At 47.3% G+C, this 25,538-nt stretch overlaps 1 protein-coding gene across 2 annotated transcripts; it reads right to left on the bottom strand.

The window, feature by feature from the left end:
• Positions 1-1,769: 1,769 nt before the first annotated feature.
• Positions 1,770-24,864, bottom strand: KLHL12 (kelch like family member 12). 2 transcript variants are annotated; one of them, XM_074925715.1, is made up of 12 exons: positions 24,781-24,864; positions 24,336-24,533; positions 18,613-18,766; positions 17,636-17,853; positions 14,919-15,068; positions 12,986-13,100; positions 10,545-10,651; positions 9,427-9,622; positions 8,040-8,198; positions 6,759-6,857; positions 3,680-3,866; positions 1,770-3,348 (listed from the first exon to the last, which is right to left on the bottom strand). In XM_074925715.1, the coding sequence occupies exons 1-12, from the start codon at positions 24,862-24,864 to the stop codon at positions 3,222-3,224; spliced, it is 1,794 nt and encodes a 597-aa protein (XP_074781816.1). In that variant the 3' UTR covers positions 1,770-3,221. The 2 variants fall into 2 exon arrangements, with proteins under 2 accessions (XP_074781816.1, XP_074781817.1); XM_074925716.1 differs by lacking the exons at positions 9,427-9,622; positions 10,545-10,651; positions 24,781-24,864 and having other exon boundaries at positions 24,336-24,570.
• Between the last annotated feature and the right edge of the window lie 674 nt (positions 24,865-25,538).

The following is a 25,538-nucleotide window of genomic DNA, read 5'->3' as shown; positions in this document are numbered from 1 at the left end:
CTTTGTTGTGCTTGGGAGGTTCCAGCGAGGAAATGTGGAACAAAGACCCTTGCCTCCCTGATCTGATTGTAGCATGACATGGAGTAACATGTTTGTAAGGCTTCAGCTTGATTGTATTATGTGTGCATATACTAATTTAGATGGTAACACAATCAGTAGTAATGAGTGAGATCCTGGTCAGGTGGCAGGGAAAGAAAAGTAAGCCCTCTGCCAGGCCCAGGTGAACTCCTTGCAGGTTGCAAGTCAAAAGCTAACAGTGTTGCATCACCACTTACCTTGATCACACATGCTAGTCAAATTAACTTGAGATCAAGCTTTCCTGGCAAGATCTGCTGCCCATAAAACCCCCCTGAGTGGCACAACACTCCACTGCTGTGTCCCAGCCCACAGTCCGAGGCTGTGTGAGCTGGGCTGGGTGTTCAGGACTTGCTGGTGTGGTGAGTGTCTTTGCTACAGTCCTCTGGAACTTCTCAAGAAATAAATGGGCTCTTTGGCCAATTTTTAACTTAATGTTGTGGCTAGGAGCTCTCTGGTGTTGAAAATTCATGCTTAATTCGGCATTTTGGCATCTTCTAGATTATTCATGAAGCAGAGAGTTTTGCTCTTACTGGTCTGTGAGGATCAATACCAGCTTCTTTCTGAGCAGAACATTTTGACCCTTTATTTTACCTTCAGCATAACTTTTCTCAGCTCCAGCTAGGCACAGATGCAGACCATTTTGAAGATTTATATTGTTCATTATCTAGCTGGAAACGCCAATTCCTCTTCAAACGCTTCAGTACAGCTTGTCCTGGAAAGGCAGTGACGGGGTCTGCTGGCCAGTCATGGGGTTGTGTCCTGCTGCGTCCCAGTTCCAATGCTGGTTCAGTCTGCTGAGCTGCGCAGGAGAACCACACACTGGACAGGGTTTTTTTTTAGCACTAGTCACTCCTGGAGCTGAACCCCGCCACTAAGGCCTTTGCAGGAGAGCCAGGCTGGTCAGGGAAGGGAAGAAGAGCTACTGACAGCACCAGGTTCAGGACTGGAGCCCTGAAACTTCCTTCCAGGTGCCCACATCCCTGCGGGGGTCAGCGGTGCACGGGGTGAGCCAGATCCACGTTTGAAATCAGTGAGTGCTTCCTCCTGACTACTGCACTCTCCCAAATGGGGCCTTGTACTTTATTTGGTTTCTCACATACTTCTCACTGCCTAAAGAGTGAGAGAAGTTCATCCTGAGGGAGATGTGTCAGGAGAGGCTGTTTGAAATCTCAAATAACGGGTGAGGTGTTTGCTCAGGGACCAGGCAGTGGGGAGAGCAGAGTCATCCAAGGCTGCAGGGGCAGGACACGGCCCTTTGCCTTGAAATCAGTAGAATTTGGAAAGGGAAACTAGGAGGGTAGTTTGTAGCCACACCTTTGACAGACAAATTAACACTGAGCTCCATTCATCCCACATTTCCATGGTGGACAAACCAGGTGTTATTTTTTGCAATTGCAGGCTCTGTTATAACAGAATTATCTGAGTCTTTTCCTCATCTCTGCTGCCACTCTCTTCTCAAGCAGATCTTGCAACAAATTCACTCCCACTTAGCGAGTGCTCCAGGCCCGATAGGTTTTTTGCTGTGGCTCTCAACAGATGGAGTAGTTGTTTTTTACTACCACATGGAAGCTGCAGGGCAGAAGCACAGCTGACAGTGGCTGCCTGGTCCAGCTCGGGGTTTGTACATCCCCTGAGCACAGCAGTCGGACAAACGGCTTTAAGGTAGAGAACAGAAGCTAAATTCGCACTGGCTCAGGAAATATTTTATTCTTTACATTTTCATTAAAAAATAAACATAGGAAACAAAACCACAGAACACTTGTGTGATAGAAACAAACGCAGAAGGTCAGAGCGTTGGCTGAAAGTGCATAATTAAGTCATGCTACCACGTCCCTGATCCCACCCTGTCCCCCAAGCAAGGAGTCAGCAGTAAGCTCAACGAGCAGCACTACACAGAGCCCAGGCACTGCGGGGGACAAGCTGAGGGCAGAGGAGAGCCCACGCACCCAGAAACGCAGCAAGGCAGGAGACATGCTGAGGAGAGTGCTCCAGTGAGCCAGTGATGAAGCTCTACCTTGGGGTTGGTGGGGCAGGCAAAGGATAGCTAGTGTGAGAGGATGTGGAGTTACATGGCAGGGAAATAACCAGCTGAGAACAGAGGGCAAAACAGAATCCTGGATGTTACTACAAAAAGGCCCTGGAAGCAGAAAAATCCTAGATGAAAGGAAAATCGGCACAATGAACTTGGCTGAAAGGCTGACGTGGGTGTGCTGGACAGAGGCCTGTCCAGGGACAAACCCCAGTTGCTCACCAGCAAGATCTACGTGGGTAGTAGCAACTGTGTCCCTACCTCCAGGGCCTCGGTCTCTGCAAGGTGACACAGGGGTGGGAGCAGGCACTGCTGCATCACAGCAAGGCTCCTGCTGCCAGAAAACGCAGCTCTTTGTTTGGGTCTGTCAAACATTGAGGGAAATACGATGTGATGAACCCCGGAGGCCCCTGATGAGAGCACAAATGCTGCAGACCTGCTTCTACACCAGGCGATGAGTTTTTGCCCCTGCCCTCTGCCCCCCGCAGCCTCAGGCTGTTGGGTCTCAGTAGTTGACAGCTTTAATCTGCGACTCCTTTTGCGTGCAGACCTGCGAGGAACCTGCAGACGCAGCTACAGTGCAGGACCCCCTGAACATGCTCGCTCAATTTGGCTCTGCACTGGTGTGCTTGAGGAGCATGTCTGAACATTCAGTATGTACAAGATGATTTGAAGCTGGAATATGAGAGCAGCTGGATTCATCCTCACACATCCACATGACTGAGAGCAACCAGAGGACCCACATGGTCCTGCAGTGGCTGAAGAGACCACCCAGTTGTATGTACATGTCCCTGGAAGCATTCCCCAGACTGGCTGAGGCCGAGGCTGGGGGCATCTCTGCTCTGCTGATAGACTCAGCCACAGCAACAGCAGAGAATGCAGCTTCTCCTGACCTACCTCACCACCTCTCTCCAGCTTCACACAGAGCCCCCGATTTCAGATGACTGCTGAGATAACACATTTATGCACATGCTCTAGTCCAAAGCAGCACAGAAAGCTGCTGTTCTGGTGCCTATTTCCACAGCATCCACAACTCTCAAGAACAGTCACTGCAAATCTCTTGGGACTCTTCCTCCAGCCGAGACTTTTTAGGATGTTCTAAGTTCCCTCCAGATCACTTCTCCCGAAGGACACAGACTCCAGCATCGCAGCGCTGCATCCCCAGGGAGGTCACCACTTCCCAGTTGTCAATGATGGGATCATAGCACTCGATGCTGCTCAGCAGTGAGTTGCCATCGTATCTGCAAGGAGAGAAAGTTAAGGTGAGGGATGGCACTGAAGGAAGAGGTTGGGGTGTTCAGAGCCCTGGCTGGGAGGCTGGACAGCTGTGTGCAGCAGGAATGGCCTGAAATGAAACCACTGCATTAGGCTCCCTTTTGCTTGGCCCTGGACTGTCGTGCTGCCCGTTTGGGTTGGGCACAGGGATCTGTGGGCTGTCTCCTCTCATAAAGCTTGAAACGTAAAGGTGAGGAGAGGCCACCTGAAACAGGGCCACAGGCTGCAGCACCTCAGCTCACTTGTTCCAGCAGACATGTGGGACGTCTCCCTCTCCAGCCCCGGGCAGGTGCTTACCCAGCGATTGCATACAGCCTCCCCCGCAGCACAGTGGCCCCCACGTAGCAGCGGGGGGTTGTCATGCTTGTTACAGTTGTCCAGGAATCAGTGCGAATATTGTAGGCTTCCACGGAGGAGAGATGTGCCGTACCATCGAACCCACCAACTACATAAATATGGTCATTCAGCAGAGCCACTCCAGCCCCTGGAGAGAGAGAGGATGGCAGTTACACCCGAGTGACACCGTCAGCACCATGTCCGGGGCTCCCTGTTACGAGCCTGAACTAGGTCAATTCCTCCCTCTTCAGAGAACGTTTTTTTAGGCTTCTATCTCCCACCAAAGAGCTGTCATAACCCAGCGTCTTCTGTTGTTGTTTCCAATATGATACATTAAAAACTGGAACTCTACCAAACACTGCTGAATTTCTGGCCTAAGGGGCACTGAGCAACGCTGCAGCCAGAGCAGCACTAGCAACGTGAGATGTTCACCTTGGCTGAAAGACACCCCGAGCCCCTGAACAGACCAGCACAAGGCTTGCTCTGCTGGCGGGTAGCTGGCTGGGACTCTGCCACCACAGACACATTTCTCTGGTGATTCTGGCTCCCTGGTATCACCCAGCCCCTGGCTGTAGCAAGGAGGATGATGCTGCTCCATGGAAGGCTGGAGGAAGGTTTTCTTTGACATTGCTCCTCTGGAAGGCAGGGAAATGAAAACTGATGTCCACTGCACAGTCACAGAGGTGTAAGTGGCTGAAGCATCTGTCTGAACAGCTGTTCTTACAGTAAAAGCAGTCAATAATGCAGCTGGCCCAACTGGGAGTTTATGACAACAGCAGAAAATAAACATCCACCAGCCTCTGCTCCTCATCTGCAGCCGCCTTTCAAGTAAAGCGCCAGCGAACACAGTAAGATAACAATGCACTTGGTGGCCTTAGGTGCTCTTGCCAAAGCTGCTGCTGTTTTGAGCTACACCTCGAGAGCAGAGTGAACCTGGTCAAGCTGTTACCATCAACGTGTAACTATTGCACTGATGAACATCCTCAAGAAAACAAGACAGCCAAGCTACAGCTCGTGGGCACCGATCTGTTTCTTCTACAAACAGGGTATAAGAGACTTCCTGTTCCACTAAATGCAGCCTCCCTTTCACTGTCTGTCCTTGCTGAGAGCACCAGCTCAGCTGGGAATGGCCAGGCTGCCCCAGTGGGCTCTCTGACAGCTTCAGCGAGGAAGACTGGCTGAGAAGAAAGACCAGACCAATCAGGGAAGTCAGGCCCAGCAATGCAATACAGCCAAGGTTTCTGAGGGGTGGCCTACCTCCAGAACCTGTCCTAAGAGATAAACAAGGAGGAGACAATCTCTGTGAATAAAGGCAATATTACTTTTAGTTCTGGTCTTGGAATTCAAAGACCCACATGCAGACAGCTCTACAAAGTGTCAAAGCCTTGGGGCAAAAGAAGTCCTACAGGGTCCAAGGTTGCCAGGATCGATGGACTGGAATGGATACCAGGATAGAGGATGCAAGTGCAACTGGTATCTGAGCTACTGAGTTTGGGGTGTTAGTACCAGAGTGGCAGCACAAAAACCTGGGCCAAAACCCGTTCCTGGGCACACCCCCGTTTCAGATCTTGGTTCCAGGTCACAGCACTGAGGACCCTGCGCTGCGGGCAGAGGCACGGCTGCCAAACCCCTTCAAGTCTTGTGGGAAGTGAGCACAGACCTGGGAAATGCTTCTTGTAAAAGGCTTTTCCCCCTGAACTCTGTGCTTTTGGTCTTGCCCAGAGCCATCTTCTCTGGGGCACACAACAGACCCCTTGGGGGAAGCTGTCTCATCCTTCAGCTTTGTAGAGATCCATGGGTAGGTCTCGCATGTTGCCTCTGATGTAGGAAAACCTGCAGATTTTATCACATTTGAATGTGGGGTCTTCCTGAATGTGGAAAGTGACCAACTCCTAAATTAAATTCATTCTTGGCACATAGGAAATACCTTCCAATGCACACTTAACAGGAATAGCCCTGCCACAGGAGGAAATATTTAAAGCTTGGTGTTTTGGTGAATGCCACTGCAGGCACAATAAAGCTTAAATGTTTTTAGAACAGAGACCAGTTTTAATTGAGAAACCAGCACTTGTCCCTAACCAAGAACACTGCAGTAAAGAAGTAACACAGACAATGCTGCCTAGGCTAATTGTAAAGGACATTTATTGAAAGACCTAGAGAAAAAGCAACTTCAAAAGGGCTTTGTAAGAGGGCCTGTAAGCACAGAACTACTCCATCGAGAACCACAAAGCTGTGGAGGCAGAGAGCATCCTGCCCCTCCACACGTGGCTGAGCAAGGCCATGGCTGCTCACTAGCATGGCCGTGAGGATCTGGGGTGGGCAGAGGTGCAGTGAAGTAGCAGAAGGCCAACACTTGAGCTCACAGGAGCTGCACAAGCCCCATAGGAACTCCTTTGAGAAATGAAGGAGAGCCGAGACAGAAAGCTATTCCAAAAGTAGGATTTAAAGTATAGTTTTCTTCTAGATATGGCTGCCAAACATAAAGCTCAGATACAATGCCAAGCAGGAAAGACAAACTAGGAGTTGGTGGGGGACAGTTAATGTGTGACTGTACCATGTTTCATATCATTAGTGTAAGACTGTTGCAGTGTGACACTGCTGTGGCAGTGCTGCTCTCTGTGTTCCTGCTGCCCCAGGAGTGGAGGCCCAGCACTGGACAAAGCTCACAGCCTGCCAGAGCACTCCTGCCTTTGCTGTATCAGTGCCGCTGACGACTTAAACTGTCCCATTAACTTTCCCAAGCCATGCACTGTTCCTAGTTATGGAAGTCACACAGGACTTCCCCTCCCTTCCTGTAACCTATAACCCCCCCCCACGTTCCTCTATACGCATTTTAGCATGGGATGGAGACATCAGGCATGTGAAGATCTTTCTCTTGCAGAGTTAAGTCAACATGTCCTAAAAGCATCTCTTCTTAAAGCCAAACCCCTCGCTAGGGCCAGTCAACATCCTCCAGGGCAGCAGAACAAGCCAGTGGTGGGTGACTGCTTCCTCAGTGCAGCACAAAACATTCTGACCTCAAGGCACTGTGGGCTCTTACCCGAGCGCTTGGTGGCCATCGGGGTGACGTTTGTCCAGTGTCCAGTGTGGGGATCATACCTCTCGACAGAATTTAGTATGTTCAGCCCATCATAGCCACCTGAAACGAAACACAGGAGCAAACCATGGGTCTGACTTCTGGAAAACGTTTTCTGTGTGGAGAGCAACAACATGCCTGGTTCATCTTTAGTACAGCATGGCACTGCCATCGGCACAACTCACAGCACGCCGGGGCTGGCAGAACAAGATCCCTGCAATGCCAGAGCAGAGCCAGCTCAGAGCAAGCTCTGCCCCTGCACTGCACCGGGCTGTGCTGGGAGAGGGCATCACCTCTCCAGACCAGCACAACCAGGTTTGCACCACACTGCCCAGAGCTGCCTCCGAGAACGCCGATGCCGTCCTGCCGCAGCAGACATGTGGCTTCCAGACCTGGTGCTGGCTCAGGGGCTGTGTGCTGCAGCCTGCAGCCACCAGCTGACGCTATGAGGCTACACAGAGCGTAGGCTGGGATGTCTCAAAGAGCTGTTTCACAAGAGGATACCAAGAAAGCTCATTGTGCAGCTTCAGCAAAGGAACAGCGTGCTGGTATCTGCCTTGGGGAACAGCATGAGGAAGAGGAATTTGGGAGAGGGAAGTGAAACCCATAAACCAGTGTCCAATATCTGTGACTCCCCTGGAAGAGGATGCAAAAAATGTGGGCACAGTGCTAGGCCTGCCTTTTCTGGGGCCCAGAAGGTGCATCTACAGAACGAGATTACTGAAGTCTTCATAGTGATTTGCCCTCTTGCTGTTTTGACAGCTGGCGTGGGTCTCTGAAAAATGAAATGAGTACTACAGAAAAGAGCTGGAAAACATACAGCTCAGGATACATTTCCTGAGCACTACAGTCAACACTGTTTCATGTGACACAGATGCACCTTTTACCCTGAGGTCATCTGCTTCACCTCCAGGGCATCTTAGGCACTGCCCAGTCCATGCAGACCTCAGCTGGCACTGCTCATCCCCATGCTTCAGCCACCCCTCAGATGCTGGCTGTGTCCAGTTTGCTTCTGACAGCGTTTGCTGCAGTTACACAGCAGCTCCAGCCTAAGCCACTGGGGTGGTAACAGCGAGAACAGGCTGCAGGCGCTGACAGCGCTGGGCAGTGCCCAGCGCAGTGAAGCGACATCTTCTCTTCTAACCCGGATATGACATAACTGGTGCTCTCCACAGGGCATCTGCACTGTCATTTCTGTAAAAAACAACTATTTGCAGAAGGCCTAGAGGCCCTGAGGGTACCTACCAAGGCAGTAGATAACTCCATTAGCTACCACAAGTCCTGCTCCTTCCCGTGCTGTCTGCATGTCTCCCAGCATACTCCACTGATCAATGTTCGGGTCGTACCGTTCCATACTGGTGTGACGTCGGCTTCCATCAAACCCACCAGAAACATAGATCATGTCTGCAACGTCAGACAGAGGCTGGACTCAGTAAGTATCAAGCATGCACATGGAGCAAGAACGCCCTCAAAGATGGACAAAACCACCACACGGACTGTGAAATACAGGAACAACTACAGATCTTGGCACGTTCGGAGCCAAGACAAACGCAGCCTCCTCACCCTAGATCACTGCATTAGCCTGCACACAGAGCCAAAAACCAAACAAACATAAAACCTGTCTGGCCCTTAAATCTTCTTGCTAACAGAGGAAAGAGAACACGTGCACCCAAGTTATTTTTTTCATGCTGCAGAACCTACTGAAACGCTGCCACGCTCAAACCCTGCCCATCACTAGTGTCATGTCAGCACATCCCCAGAGTAAATGCTTACAAGGCAGTAAATGCACAGGTAGCGAAAGAAAAGAAGATCCAAGAGACATGTCTGGATCATCAAGATCAGTTCCTTATACCAGAGAACTTAATTCATGCAATGCTTTCACAAATCTGTCCTCTTCAAAGCAGCTGTGTTTTTAATAGAATTTTCATTATAATAGATTAATAACAATCTAAATGAGTAACATTTAACCAATTTTAATTATTAAGAAAATACTCTAATATAAATGTTAAAGCACAGAATATTCATTAGTGACTGCTATTTTAATGGCTAGAAAACTTCCTCTAATTTCCACACCAACTTTTTCCTGGCCTGTTTATAACCGTTTGTTCTTATTCAATTCTTACATTGCCCATTTCCTTCTTGTGCCAAGTTATACTCATAGAAAACAACCATTTTCCCTCTTGGCCTTTGCTTTGCCAGCATAAGCAAGCTGAAGTGTTCTGGTTTGCTCAGTAAAGTAGTTTTCCTCTTCCAAGTCTGTCCTAAGAATCCTTCCCTGCACATGCTCCAGTTTCAGCCTCTCCACAGTGCTGGTTATTGCTGCACTCGGTGTCCTGTGCTCAGTCATACGTGACACTGTCACCACCCTGAGAACTTCCCACTCCATAATCCCTCAGAGAGTTCCTTTCCCTTGATGCACAGACACATGCTGTAAGAATTGAAGCGGAGGCAGAGCTCCTCTCAGGATATGTGGGCAAGTTTTCCATTTCTACATCTAAATGATGAAAAGGCAGAATTTCAGACTCACCTCCTCCCTCAGAGCCATCCCACTCTGCACATACCAGCTCAGGGCATTTCAGGACGAGAACCCAACAGGCTGCGCTGCGCTGTCAGTGCAGGGGCCAGGACTCACCTCCAAGGGTCGTGGCTCCCGCCAGGCCTCGCCGAACGTTCATCTGAGCCACAGAGTACCAGATACCATCCTCATCCGATGTGTAATCCAGGCACTCCACCGAGCTGAGACGGGAGCGACCGTCGTAGCCCCCGATCACGTAGATCCGATCGTGCAGGGACACTGTCGCGACGTAGCGCCTCTTCCGGCTGATGCTCTACGACAGTGGAGAGAACAAAAAGGTCACGGAGAGGAAACAAGGCCGATGCATGGAGACCAACCATTGTTCTTCCAGCCTCTTTTGCTGCTCTTTTGGAAAATGGCCCACTACCAGAGAGGCAAACAGCACTATGGATTTAAAGGATATGGCCGTAACAACTGCATCTGCCTTCCTCTGCCTGTATTTTGTCTCTGCCATGCTCTCTTCTCATGGCCAGATCTCTTCACACTAAAATATATTGTGTTAAAAGTCATTTATCTTATGCTGCTACTGAATCTTTGATGCATCTCGGAGGTTTGTGTGCCTCCCACTGGCTCCCTGCAGAGACTGTTACTGGAAAAATGTGGATACTCGGAATATTTGATGAAAATACCTGAAGCTTTTAGCCTCCAAAAAAAGAACAGACTTTTGAGATACCAGGTAATACTGGGTCTTCTGTGATTAGTGGCAGTTCTTCACCATTTCACACAGAGAAAGGTGGTTTTAAATTTGGGTAGAAATAGTCCTCAGTACAGGAATTCTCTCTTCCTTACTATCTCTTGTTATGCTCAGAAACAATTAAACCAGAGAGATCATGCAGCCTGCCTGAAAGCAGGACTACTTATACTATTCCTATTGACATTTCAATTATCATCACTAACCTTAAAGCTTAACACCCCTTCAATAAGAAGCATGATAGCTCTCACTCCCACAACAAAGATGTGGGTCTCCGTAGGCTCATCTGATTAGAAATATGACAACCCTTTCTTATATGAAGCTTTCTTAGCAAATCTGTAAATGTGAAGCAGTTTCAGCATTCACTATGTAAACCTCAGCAAGTCTAAAGTATTTCTGTCAGAAACTCTAAGCAGAAAATCTAAGCAAAGGATAGCCCAAAAGGAATGTTTGATCACAGTGGTGGTCAAAAATGGTCCCTTACTGGCAAGAAACTCCACTCCTGCGTCTTCGGATCGTATTTCTCCACAACATCAATAGGTGACTGCTGGCTGCCAAAGCCACCGATGACAAGCAGGACTTCGTTAGCTCCTAGACCAAAGAGGGAGAGCAAAGTCAAGTCAACCCCTTCACAACCAAAGGGTCACCTCAAGGGAATCACCTGAAGAAACACTGAGCCTTCCTTAGTGCAACAGGCTGCCTCTAAATCCCCGTTTCCATCACTGCTCTGAAGCAGACACCTAACCTGGCTAGAGGCATGTGGACTCCCTCTATCCTCAGTGGGGAAGAAGAGAGAAACTCTTCCAGGGTGCGTGGCAGTAAGACTAACTCAGGTGTTTGGAGGTGTCTGCTGGACGGCTGGTCCTCCTAATATTATGAGGCCCTGAGAAGACAAGCTGGCTAAGTTAGGTGCTGAAGTTGGCTCTTCTTCTTTTGTATTCTTTCCATGAATGTTTACCAAACCTCTTGCCACCCCATGAAAGTTGAAGGAGGATGGATGCTTCTCCTTGTTTGTAAGTGACATCCAGACCAGATGGCACCTTTGTTCACCACTTCACCGAGAAACAAGTCAGGCTGACTGAAGCCTGAAAAAATTAATGAAATATTTTCCCAGGCATTGTCTCCTAAGCCTTATGTACTTTATCTCAAAGTTGTCTTCCATCTACTTCCTTTTCTCCAAGATGGTCCCTGAATTTTTCTGTGTCACTTAATCAACACTTGTGTCCTGGAGAGCTTTAACTTCCCTTGTAACAACTGCCCTGAAGGTAGGCTTCTATCATAGTTTTTAAAATAGATGAGCATCCCCTGGATCCCTTGGACCCTTTCTGTAAGAGGGAGTTTTACTGGAGTTTAGAACTGTCCAACTTTTCATTGCAGAAGGAATGAACACCAAGCAACAAAGAGTGAGCAAGACCCTGTCTGTCACAAAGCAAATCAACTGCCACTTCAGATGAAGGAGGACAGTATAAAAAAAATAACTGGAAAGTATTCACAAGAGAGCTCCAACAACATCTTGGAAAGCCTCCTGTCCAGTATAACATCTAAAAGTGCAATCATTTCCATTTATCCCATAGAAAGTTAACACACAACTTGATCATAGTTTATAAGTGACCATGATAAGAACATTGCTGATAGCAGATGGTATTGAATCAATTAAAAAAGGTATGGCTGAATCTAGAAGATGAACCTTAGCAATAAGGTGCAGAGTTTTTACCTGTATCATTGAACAATAAAACAGCTTTGTGATGTCTCCATCAGGTGAAGCATTTCAACTATGAACAGAACAAAATGTGTCTTTCTAAAATGACAGGTTGAGCTGAACTGCATGTCATTGCATTGAAACGGATGTAGGATGTTCCCACAAAAACAGGAGACATGCTGTGGCCTGGACTATGCTGGAAGTCAAACCACATCGTAACAACATTCCCTTCAGGCCAAAAAAAAAAAAATTTAAAAAATGGAATCAATGTGTCTCTCTAGCAACCTAATTTACCCTCCTTCCCTAGTGGTTAAACTGCCTTCTGTCCCCTAAACCAGTGTTAGTAACAGGAAACGGCCATGGAGGGTGTTTCAGGGTCCCTCTGCACCACACGAGCAGCAGCACTGGAGGTTGCCTTGCAGGAAGGCTGGTCAGTGCTGGCACCCATGGCAGTGCCCTGTAAGCGTGCCCAGGACAAAGGCACGGCAGAGAGACTCCAGAGAGACCAAGTCTGACAATCAGAGAGGGGACGTCAGGTGAGGAACAGCCACAGTCATAAAGAAGCCATTAAAATACTTCTTCTGTAGGTCATTCCTACTGTTTGTGTTGCTCTCAAGTGCTCACACCCCTAAGCCAAGCAGTTTCCTAACAACTCAGTGACTGCTTGGTAGGAGTTACTGAAATAGGGGAAGAAATCATCATTTATTTGCCTTAACCAGGCTAGGGAAAAAAGAAAAAAAAAGTATCTCTGAAAGGAAGGAGGGACTGCCCCATCTCCCTCCTTGTTACCCCTCTCAGGTTCCCTGTTGAAAACTTATCTTCACCATAACACAGCTGTCTCTCACCTTGCAGCTCTTTTTGTTTCTGATACTGATACCTGCTTTTTAGACAGGAAGAAACTCTTCCCACAGTTCCTGGACAGCTGCATACTGAGACAAACATGTCTGGAGGCGCCACCAACTCAGGAAACTGGTTTTACGGTTACAACAGAGGCCTGGAATTAAAGGCAACCAGCTTGTCCCCATATTGCCATTAAGCAGTTGTGCTCTGAAAAAAACTTACCTTTGTCCTTTACCCCAGGACCCTTCTGTAACGCTGGGGACTGTGGATTGACAACTTGCTGATGTGAAGCACTTCAGTACAATTACAAGGCACTGGACAGGGTGTATAATACAATACCTGCCCATGCCCCAGACCTTCTCAGTGTCCTTTCCTTTGCTGCTCACCTAGACGTGCTCTTGTTCTGGGTCCTTGCATCTGACTCCGGAGCTCGGGTCGAAGATGAAATTTCTTAGCTTCATCTACAAGATCTCTGCACTGCAGACTGCATCGTATAAAAGGCTGAGGAAAAACATGAGTCACTGGTACATGCAATGTATTTTAAGATCCCCCATAAGAACTGTCCTAAAGCCAACTCTTGTCAGTTCAGACAGCATAAAAATGACTTGTGTGCAGGCTGTTGCTAGTAGTGTCATGGTGCAAATACTGCATGCAAGGAAATGCAAAGACAAGACTGGACCACAGCTGAAAAGATATGGCTCAATTCTCACACAAAGTCTGGCACTGCAGGGTCCCTAATGAAAACATCTGTATTGAATAACTAAGGAAAAGCCACTTCTGCTACAATTAAGCCAGCAGAAGTATGTCTGAGAAGGGCGACCGGCAGTGAAACTACACTTGAAATCAGTTTGGCTGGATCTGCCCCACGTAATCAACTCTCAGCATGCACCTGCCATCAAAGAAGAAACAAGGAGCACAGACAACAGAGCAGTTTAGCTGGATCAATTAGCTTGATCCTTGTGCACATGGGACATGGAGCTATGAAGAGACAACAGAAGCAGTGAGGTCATCTTTAGAAGAAGCAGGACGCACTGCAGCCTAAGGACTGTCTCATCTCCTCCTTGCATAATGCCATGTAATTCCCTCCCTGGCTGAAGGCCTGGACCAGCCTCCCCTGAATGTTCAGCGTTCAGTTTCCTCTGGGTGTTGGGTGCTATATGCTACTGCAATATGGTAAGATTTATTTTTACAAGTTCTCAGTGCTTGTGCAAGAAGGTGTTCAGAGCAGATGATGCCACACAGGGCCAACACTACTCTCCATGCTGCCCTGAAATTATGATGTCCCACCAGTGTCACTTACAGACTGGAGAGGCCGTCCTGTGCAGTAAGAAAGCTGAGGCCCCATATACACACTGTCTTAGGCTGGTTTTGGAATAGATCTGATTGTTTTGGTAGCAGCCCCTTTTGCATTAGCTTCAATTTCAGTTTAAAATGGACCATAACAATTTGACTAGACATATTTTAGCTCTGGCACAATTAACTGCTTGTTAGCTGCCCTTATTTAAGAGCATCTGTAAAAAGCAGCTATAACACATTAGAGATGAATGTTGCTAAATCAGACATTTCCATATGTAGAGAAGTCTGTCATACAACATTCAGCACCTGTCAGGTGACAAGGGCTGGTAACCACTGATTACCTCACATCACCATGAAACCACAACACTGGTTTGAACCTCCCTGTGCCCTCCTGTCAAACCTTGCATGGGGTCAGCACCGCTTCCTGTTTGGAATTAAAATTCCATCGCAAAAGCTTAATTATCTCTTACTACCATCCACGTTTTGGTTTGCCTCTGCAACACCCTAGTCACACAAAGAAGCAGTATGAGATACAGTTCTCAGGTGTGTATTGGTCCTGAGCCTTCTTATTCAAAGGTATGTGCTTGCCATCTGCCCCTAAAACAACTTCTGAGGAGCCCTTTCCTCCCCAGGATCACATACCAGCAGCCTTCAGCCTAGAGGAGACCTACTAGTGCACACCGACAACAGGCAGAAAGGACTTGTTAGAAACTAAAGGATGACAACAGGAAGGTGCTACACATATCAGAGGAGACAAGTGGCTAATTGCTCTGGATGGGGCACTCTCCCAGCTGAAAAGCAGGGTGCTGCAACTGCTGGCACAGCAAACTGCTGCTGAGTAAAACGGGGCACTCCAGCTGAGCAGGGACAACTCCATACTGTCAGCAGCAAAAAGCATCAGCAGAGAGAGCAGCTTTTAACACGTTCTGTTAGGACAGCAGGGGCATAACCAGGGGACACGGGAATCACAGACAGATAGCGGCTCCCAGCTGTTCTGTGTCCGTGGGGCCGAGCTGCCGGTACCTCGGTGTCGATGACGTCTGTGATGTAGCGGGGGGTGAGAAGCGGCATGCGCACGTACTGCAGCAGCTCTGGCAGAGATGCTTCCCGTTCCTTTTTCGAGTGCTTCACCCAGTTTATAACCGCCTCAAAAACTGGCTCTTCAGAGTCCACCTGGAGAGAGGAGGCACAGACTGATCAGACCGCAGGATATTATTTCAGCTACTGCCATGGAACAGACAACTTCCAGGCTGTTGACACCGCTTCAGAGCTAGCGAGAGAGCAGGACATTTCAAGTAAGAGGCTGTTAGGGAAATTCACATGAGCTGTACTTGCAAGCACTACGAAATTCCCTCACTTTCTTTTCCTCAAAACTGCATCTGTTTTTTCCTTACAGCCGAGATCAACAACGGGCAGTACCAGTGCCAGAAAAATGAGCTTTATGGTACCCAGCAGAGGCAGAAGCTGGGAGCCAGCCCTGCTGAGGGAGCACAGTGACAGGCAGCAGCTTGCAGGGCAGCTCCTCTGGCTTCTCAGCAGAGCAGGAGTTACGGTTCTGCAAAAGGTAAAGTACCATCATAAAGATGATCAGAATCATGTTTCCTCTTTACGGAGCAGTGTCTCACTTAACCCCCTGCAGCCCCATGCCCATGACTGCCCCTTTAACACCCAAGCCAGACCAGGTTTTTTTAAAACCTTTCACGTTTTCTAAAAAATTTCAATCCACATTTAAGAACCTATAAACAACAAGATTTCAGAGTGAAGAATCCCAGGGCATGACTGTTACTGTCTATTTCTATTGTTTATTTGATTTTGTGACTTTTGTTTATTTTAGTTTGTGATTTTCTCTCCATTTAGGACCAGCACATACTGGTGCTTACACCACTTCCAGAGATTACACTGACTAAACCATCTAAATCTGATACTTTTAGAGAACCTGCTCTGGACATCTGTGATTACTGAAAGCAAAAGAATTGTAATCTGTAATATATTATTTAGGCTTGGTTTTCTTTCTGCATGTCTTCAGATCAACCAACATAAAAACAAATTAGACATGAATTCATTATCATGAGGTCTGTTAACATTAAATATGAAGATAAAAGGAGATACTGTAATAAGAGGAATGAGCCTTCCCACTGAAATATGACTGGTCCACTTTGAAGTTCAGTTTCAAGCTGTCTGTTGCAGAATGTTCTGAGGCAGTGAGCCACAGAGGTTAATTACATAAGGCAATTCTTCCAGGCCATTGATTTATATTTGTTACAGTGTAATCTGAAATGGCCTCCTTCTATTTGAATTACAGGGAAAGGACAGTTAGAGCTCACAAAAGGAGAGCAGAGTACTTTGTTGTTTCCAATTTTCCCCACCTCCTCCTTAAATGTGATAATCCCACACTGTTTTATTCCCTCCCGAACTGACTGTCCTCCGATATATTTAACAGCTTTGTTGTTCATGAAATCACAGTTTGGACCTGCCATTACACTTCTTGAACAGCCAGGGGATTTTCCAGCAGTGCTCCCTCAGTACCCTCTGATACAGCACATCACCTCTGCACTGACACACCAACAGCTGGATTTGCTCCCTTCACCTTCTTAAGGTACTACACCTCACTGTGTGTCTGCAAGGCCTGAACCAGTTCTTCCAATCCACAAATAATTTTACTTTGCCTGTGTGGATCACCTGATTAGTTTGGCTGGATCATTCTCAAGTTCCTCATTATTTTCTCTTCACTGTCCAGAAGGTCAGTACTCACCACATAAGCTCAAACCCTCACAACATTAAAGCTGTGGCTTGTTAAACACCAAACGCACTCAGCCTTTCTTCCACTGCTGACCTTGGCCTGTGCCAGGGTCCTTCACTGCTACCTTGCATGCTCTTTCTCAAGCAGCCTTATTAATGAGAGGATGTCAGCTTGGCTGAAGGCCACTTTCAAGGTATACATCAAGAATTTTCCTCTGGCTACTCCTATATTGGCTTTTCAGGAATTCCACCAAAGATATCACTTATATTGGTTTGCTTCTAAGAGTTCATGTTACTGTGAACTCTGAATAGCAACTGCTTCAATCACTTCTTTTAGAACTGAAGCAAACTCTTGACAAAGTCCATCTCAATGAAAAAAATAAAGTCCCCTCCCCATTACCAAGGAATGTTCAACTTATTCATAGAAAATTTGGAAAAAAAAATATTTGACAGGTTCCAACCAAATAGTAAATCTTCCAGAAACCAACCTTAAGGGAAATAAATCTGTATACAGCTCCCTGAAGAGTCAGACTACCCTGCACCATCATACATTCTGCTGCTTGTAAAAGCAGAGGACACCCAAATGCCTGGGATGACATATGCATTCCTTGTGCTGCTGAGTATCATGCAAAGGTCTACAAATAGAAATTAAAGTCTTGGGGGTATTTCTGAAATGTAGGCATTGAGACAGCTTGTCTTTGTAACCTCTGAAAGCTCCTCCTGGGAAAGGAGTTGATGAGGGAACAAGAACTCTGCAGACGTAACTGTGATTGTGTCACTTGAAAGAAACACTTGTGTGACAACAAGTTCTTACATAGAAGCTACATGTTACTGATTAATTTCAGATTACATGGTTAAAAAAATTTGAAGCAGCTTCTTGGAAGTTAAATTTCAAATTCTGTAACTGTGTGAGAAGTCCACCCTAGTACGGACTAATTTCTGACTGGTTTCAATGTTTTACTTCAATGCTTTGCACAGTAATGGTACTTTCCAGGTTTTACCTGAATTTCATCACACTTGATGAGCTTTTCAACCTCTTCTTGATTTAAGAGGATAAACTCTTCATGCTGAACCACCTCTGGAAAATGTTTCTGGCTGAAGACCTCTGCAGCTTGCATTAGATCAACACAATTGTGTGTCTCAGCAAAATCCCGAATGCCCAAACAATTTGATGGATCCAGCTGGCTTTCTAGAAACTCACAGCAAGCTTGTTTCACACCTACGGAAAATTGGAGGGGTGAATGAGCACTGCATGCTTACTATCAATCCACTGCTTTGGAAAGGGCTTCAGAAAAGAAAAGTTCTAAACAATAACGAAAATCCAACTCAAACAGGCAAGCTTAAAAATACTACAGAAACACACGCATGCAAATATTCCTTTGGAGGGACGTGAAAACACTAAGCAGTAGACCATGTGTGGAGCTGTTCTGATCTCTGGCTGTTCTATTTAAATGCAAAAATTAAATCTGATACTAGAAAAAGACTCAAATGTGAGTTGTACTCAGCTTCATGGATTATAAACAAAAGATGTATATGCTAGTGGATATGCTACCAGATTTCTAGGTTTTCTCCAATGTCCTTTTGATAGTTGCCTGGGATAGCTCCACAGGTGCAGGTGCAATGACCCAGACATACTGTGATGGCAGGTCAAATGACATCTAGGATTTGCTTCTTGTTACGAGTTGACTGAGCTGTAACATTTACGTGCTATACAGCCCACAACTTCTCTTGGGAATTTTCATGCAGAAATACAGTAGCCCAAAGCATGAAACAATAACCTGTTTTATTATCTTTTTTTCTTCAGAAGTCAGTTCCTCTACCAATGAGACCACAGCACACAAGACAACAGAAGAAGTTTCCCATAAGTACTTATAAATATCATGCCTCCCACAATCTGTCTTCCATTAACAGAAGGTCAGACAAATGGAATCTCTAAACAGCAGCAATTGTACAATTTGTGCTGATACTTAGCAATTACCTTTCAGCTGAAGCAGACATGCCGCTGGGAGCAATTCTTGGACATTTTCTACTGTCACGTGAACAGTTTCTGTATATACAAAGTCTAGCAGGATTTCCATGGTGGAGGCTGTCAGTCCCTGGATATCTACATAGGGTTTATCTTTCTCTGAAAGCTGTAGATTAGAAGGGATACAAAGGTTTATTCTTCAGTAATGTGATCAAAAAGTCAACAATGCTCAGCAGTTTTTTTAAAAATGTGATCCATCAGAGAGGTTTCAACAGAGATATGTCCTTTCTCTTCTTGTGCTCGCTGAAAGGATAGGGGGAAGGAGAGAATTTCCCTACAGAATTCACTTATAGTGTAAGAGACAAAGTTCATTATGGATCAGGACAGTCAAAGTGCATTGTAAGTGAGCAAGCTGAGATTAGAGATAGCAGAAATTACATGTGCAAGACAACTAATCTCTCTCCTCCATGCAGTAACTCCAAGCTTTACTACAGGGATCAGTCCAGGGGGATTCCCTCCTGGACTGGATGTGTCTGACATGCTGCAGTTTACGTAGAGTCCCCACCTCACCACTCAGCTCTAAAACCAAACCAAATAAAAATCTTTGTTCAATTCCTGATCCACTCTGCAAGCTTATGGGCAAGGTTCCTAAAAAAAAAAAAAAAAAAAAAAAAAAAGATTATTTATAGGCCAGAAAGTTCAGAGTTAAAGGTTAAATGTAGGTTTAGCTTAAACTTTTGGAAGTCACAGCACATACAGGGATGGTGCTTACACAATCCCAACTTTGTTCCCTGACCATTTTATAATTTCTAAGATATCATATCATATCATACATATCATTATCTAAGATATGTAATGTTGGAAAAATTATTTTTTCCAAGGAAAGTTACTCTCTCAACAGACAATCTTCGGGAATGGTAAATTCTGCAAATCCACTAAATTTGCACCTCTATAGGTACAAAACTGAGATTATATTTCACAAAGCATCAGATTTGTGGTTCAATGCACCCATCACAAAGCTGCTGGCACAGCATCTGATGGTCATGAACAATGAGCTAGCAGGTGGACTCACTAATCACACCCTGCACATAGCTGCAAGCTCGTCAACAGGAATGGACCTCAACAGAAGGATGTCTCCATGCAGCAGGCTGCAAAACCTTTTTTCCCCATGACTTTTGAACAACTAGTCAGTATCGGTACAAGCACGACTCCAATGAAAGCCCATGACTTTTTTTTGCCAAGAATGAGCCTGAAGTTGGTCACAGACAGACCGAGGAGAGACTCAACAAACAGAAAGCATGATCAAAGCATGATCACTTGGCTTAGAATCTGCCACAGTTGGGGAAAAAGAAGGTAATGCAGAAGTAGAGAAAATAAGAGCAGTCAAGGATATTCCTGCAGAGGCAGTCAATGACCTGCAGAAGGGAAGATGTCTCTGCTGAGACTGAGCCATTTCTATGATGCAGAGATACACTTTGCAGTAGAAAAGAGAAACTCCAGAGGTAATGGTGATACTCAAAGTAATTTGAGGGAAGAAGCCTTTCAAGTCTGTTGACACAGTGAACAAACTTTATGGCATCCAGAGTCAGAAAGGAACAGCAAATTACCTTGTCTGACCTGCTGTATGACAGGCCAGGCATTGTATTGAGAGGCTGAAATGAGTTCCCAACTTGGGCTAGACAAAACATTCCCCAACAATGGTACAACAGATAAAGGATACAGATGTCACCGAAGGTCAGACCTGATCAGACAAGATGTTCATACGATTCCAACAAGCAAATGGGAGATGTAGAGCATACGTACTTAGAAGAGAGTAAGAAGTTACATCTATGGACAGGAGATTACAAGGGCACCAGACCCCTGGTAATGCATTATACCCTGCATCAGGTAGAAGCTGTAGACATCTGTTCTTCACAGATCAGCCTGGAGCTGGTAACAAAGCTTCTGTCCCCACAACCAATATTCAGTAATCAATAAATAGTCATGCTCACGCTCTCTTTACACTATTGACCAAAACACAAACTATGGGGACAACACTAATACTACAGAGACAATCAGCTCCCATTTCCCTTGTACTGCTGCTGTGCTCCACTACTTTGTTGTTATTTGCTCACAGTTTATTCACGTGCTAAGATTGCTTAAAAGGTAGAAAATATTTCAAGTAACTTCACATAATGTATGTGATGCAGAATAACTCGGGACCCTAGCATCATACTTTAAAGAAGGATCTCAGAGTGAAGACAGCTTGATTCATGAAGACCCTGAGCTGTAGCTCCAGACTGCATATGCAGTGTTAAGAGAACTGTGTCCAGTGTTTAGTGCTGTGCTGTTGGGACAGAGTCCCTCTTTTATCATCAATACATCCACATATTTGGACTCAGAAATAATGCAAAATTATGGTCACACAACGCTAATCAAGACACAGTACAAGCAGCTTCTCTTTTGCAGGTGTTTAGTGGTACAAGACATCTCTGCTGTTAGAATTTCAGATTAATTTCTCTCTTTGTTGTTTAAAATCAGAGTTCTGCTAACCAGAAGGAAGTAAAGCTCAAGGGATTGATAGTCCCTAACACAAGCACATTTCTAACACGTCATTAAAAGTATGCAGCAGTAACCAATCCAGAAATCAACTGGAGCATCCAGGAAAATACATTCCTATAATTAAGGGGAGTCATTTGAGACATCAGAGGTTTTACCCCAGGATGCCTAAGGTGCTGAAAGCCAACTTAGAGCAAGGGCTGTAGGTCATAACTCTGTTGTGAAACATAATGTTGCTGTCTGACATTCCATCCATAAATCATGCAACTCACTCTGCAGGAGAATGGGCCTAAAATTCTGGAACCACTTTCTTATCCGAGGCCACTTCTTGTTTTTGCCTTCACTAATGCAGTTACACAAAAGCACACTGTAATAAACCCCTCCAATTTCTTCTCACCTTTAAGAGAAAAGAAATGCTGGCATGACAGTGCTGCTGTGTGGCTCACTGCATTCTGGAAGGCATTCACAATACAGTGAAGGTGACCATGTAAGAACCTGGAAACAGAAGTTGTTTATTTTCAGAATAAGAAGCTTATTTTCCACATTCTAGGGGGAAAAAATCCCTTCAATTTCTAGAACATACCCTCCAAGAGAAGACAGGCTAGTTTCTTTCTGAGGTGGAGCCAACAATCAGCTCTTGACACATCCCAAGTTAGGCCAACTTGTCCAAACAAAGGCAGAAATGACCGTGCACAACTAGGATCGAGGGAAGCATTTGCTAAAACTGCACTCTGATTTTCACTACAAGGAAGAACACTGTTGGTAACACAGATGGGCATTTCAGTTTTCCCACACTACTCGGCACAGGACAGAGAAATGTGTTGTCAAAAGCCAGGGGTTCAACAGGTGATCAGTGGCTTCTCCTTATTCTGGAGAACAGGAATAGAAAATGGGAAGAAATTAATACTAAGTAAGATTGAGAACTTTTAAAAGTAAATGTAAAAGTCAGAAGTGAGAGAAGGAAGGACCCTAGAGAGACATGGATGGGCAAACGCAGTCCTTTATGATGATAATCTCTGATGACAGTCTCAGGGCTACTCTGGCCTTGCACAGTTGTAACGTCGTGACTGACAGGGTCAGTTCTCAGCTAAGCCCAGTGTAGCCCAAGCCTAACAAAAGCCACACATTACACCTAGCAAAGCAGTGCCCAAATTCACAGGAGGCGAGCGATGGATGAAGGAAGCTCTCACAGAGGCTGTCAGTCCGTTACGCAGCACAGCATTTTGAGTTCCCTCAAGCTACAGCCATGGCCAAAACACTCCGTACCCACACGCATCTGGAGAGCGCCCAGCTGCTGCCCCACTACACTCACCAACACGCTGGGCACTGACACACATAGGAAGCAGGTCCACTCTGAGGCTTACCAAGCTGTCATTTCCTGGAAAGAACACTCTCCCACAAACACTCAGTAATTGTGTGTGCCACTTGGCAGCTTTGGCATTTTGGGGTTTCCATACAAAAAAGACAATTTGGAAGAAATACAAACTATGCACAAGAAGTAAAACCCTTAAACACAGTGGCAATTTGGGAGTGTGAGAGACTGAGCAATCATGCTCACTGGATGCACATTTTTTTTTCTAGGAAGAACCACATCTATGAAAAAGGTCACTACAATGTTACAGTTAGAGTACAAAGTAGGAAGGAGAGACCATCTCAGCTTAGGCCCCAAGTGTACCAACCCTCAGCCTTTGTTAGCAGCTGCAAAGAATGTTCTGTAGCACAGAGTGATCAGATCTCTGTAGAGTGTCTAGCTAAAGTCCAAGAAGTCAAAAGCATTGTCAGGAACTCGGAAGCAAACACAAAGAAGCAGAGACAGGCTGCTATACTGTTGTGCACCTTGAAGCTACTGGTAAACAGAGAACTTCAGCCTCCAGGGACTGAATTTCCTCTTTGTGTTTTGGGTTTTTTTTAAAAAATGACATTTCTCTGATGAAAAGAAAGAACATAAACCTGAAAAATTTACAAATTTCATGAAGACATGGACAGAAAATATACTGGTATGTGGTCAGTCTACATGTCTTTTTTTGGTTGCTTTGCACAGGACTATAAAAACTAAGACACCTGCTCACCCAACACAGCACTAAAAGGAGGCACACAGACAGCTCTGCCAACGCTGTTCATTGCTGGATAAAACAAAGAAGAAAACTATTCTCTCCTGCAAGGACTACTGGGCTAGCAGGGAGGTCTTTAGGACCTTTGAGCTACTTAGTAATTTTTCTCCCTGCTTATGGGGAAGTTGCAAGGATAAGGAAGGCATCTTCTAGAAGAAGCCACAAAGATTGATTCAAACTTATAAAAGACAAAGCCAGGCAAAGCATCTTACATTTAACAACACGAATGAGTGCTAGCTTTAGCTCAAATATTACCTCTCAGTGATTCAGAAAAACAGCATGCAGGTACTGCGAGTGAATACAGCAAGTACTGTGAAAGCAAATGTCCTCACAGCCGAGACTCGCCAAGTAGAGTAACCAGGGGCTTATAGTCTCACCCCCAACCCCAGTGCTGGAGGCTACATCTTCTTCACGAGAGCAACAGCACAACCCAACACGTACCAGCTAATCAGGCAGTGCGAAACAGAGACCAGAACATGAGTGAAATACCCTCCATTTCAGTTTTAAAGGGCTGCCTTAATTCACCACCCGGTCTAAGGCACACACCACAGCTTGAACAGCCTTGCACTAGGGCTGGCACCCTTGGCAATAAAGATGCCCAGAAGCATGAAGACCATAAGACACAACTAGAAAAAAAAAAATTAAAAAATCAGTAGATATATCAGAGCCTTTCAGTTTGCTAGCTCAGCCTGGCAGCTCTCTGGTGCAGACGTTGGTCATGCAGCAGACAATGATTCAGGACCACGGTCCCAACTGCAGCCTCTAACTCCCACCATGCCACGATAAAGGGCTCTGGGGCCACCATGAGGAGACCAAGAATCACCGCGATGGGATCCAGGTCCACCAGAGAGGATTCAGAGGGCTCCAGGACCACCACGAGGGGATCCTGGGCCACCAAGAGGAGCTCCAGAGAGACCCTGGGCCACCATGGGGGGATCCCAAAGGCTCCAGGATCGCCACAAGGGGATCCAGGCCCAGCTGCTAAGCAGCTTGACAGAGAGCAGCCCAAGCATTGGGCAGCCCTGCCTCCTCCACCCGCGGAGCACCCAGGGCCGGCGGCAGCCCGCGCTCTCGGGGCACACCGACCTCGCTGGTGAACATGGCGCAGAAGTAGTCGCTGCAGGCGGCCAGGACGATGCGGTGGGCCGGGAAGTCCTTGTGCTCCACGCGGAGGGTGACGTCGCAGAGCGTGTTGCTCTTCCGCAGGGCGTTCATGGCGTTGAGGATGGACTTGGCGTGCGAGTTGGTCATGATGTCCTTGGGGGGGGCCATGGCGCCCGGCACCTGCGGGCACAGCCAGCACGGCCACATGTCACGGCCCGCCCGCCGCGCCGCCAGGGGGCGCCCTCTCGCCGCGCCGCGCCGCCCCTCCCTCTCTGTCTCCCTGCCCCGCCCGGGTCGCCCCCGCCCTGCGCCGCGCCGGCCGCCACAGGCCGCCCGCAGCCCCGCCACCCCTCCCCGCCCCGGCGCCGTTCCCCCCCCGCCGAAACGCGGCAGCGCCGCCCGCCCGGAGCGGCCCGGCCGCACTCACCGCCGCGGGGAGAGGTCCCGGCCCGCGCACCTCGCCTCCCCCCGCCCTTCCCTCTCCCCGCGCGGCGCGCTCTGATGGCGTCATTGCGCCGCGCGACCCCGCCCCTGGTGCCTCGCGGTTGCCGGGCAACGGGCTCCTGCCGCCGCCCCGGCCCGGCCCGGCCTGGGCCCCCCCCGGGCAGCGCCGGCCTCCGCCGCCTCACCGGGCCCGGGGCCCGGCTGAGCGCTCCCGCAGAGAAGCGGGAGGAAGCGGTGCGGAGGCTGAGCCCGGCGGGGCGGGTGCCCGGGCCCGCAGCGGCAGGAGCGGCTCGGGCTTGCTGAGGTCTGGGGAGGTTCGAGGGAACGGTGCCTTCTAGTTGACCCAGGGGATGGACCTGGGAGCACGGGCAGATCCCTCACACACTGCCGGACACGGGTCGTGCTCTGCCTTCCCATTTTTGTCACTCCTCGAGGGTGAACACCCTGGAATTGGCCCTGCCAGGGCTGCTGGAGACAAACAAGGAGCGAGGCCCCAGAAGACTTCTTTAAAATCCTAGGATTTTTAAACGAGCGCTATTTTTGAGCTCTTCCCACACACACACAACTCAACATCTCCGGCAGATCGCCTCCAGCTGACAACCCTGAGCTCATGGTGGCTGCCGCCTCCGCTCTCCCCCTGCCCTCAAGCTCATTTCCATGCTGCCGAGTGCCTGGAAATTAATTTTAAAACTTAAAGCTATACATATAGTCAGGTGGTTGGTATAGAGTCGCTGTTAGTGA

Source organism: Athene noctua, chromosome 23 (genome assembly GCF_965140245.1).
Source record: "Athene noctua chromosome 23, bAthNoc1.hap1.1, whole genome shotgun sequence".
In the NCBI taxonomy this organism is placed as follows: Eukaryota; Metazoa; Chordata; class Aves; order Strigiformes; family Strigidae; genus Athene; species Athene noctua.
This window is presented reverse-complemented; position numbering and strand designations above follow the sequence as displayed.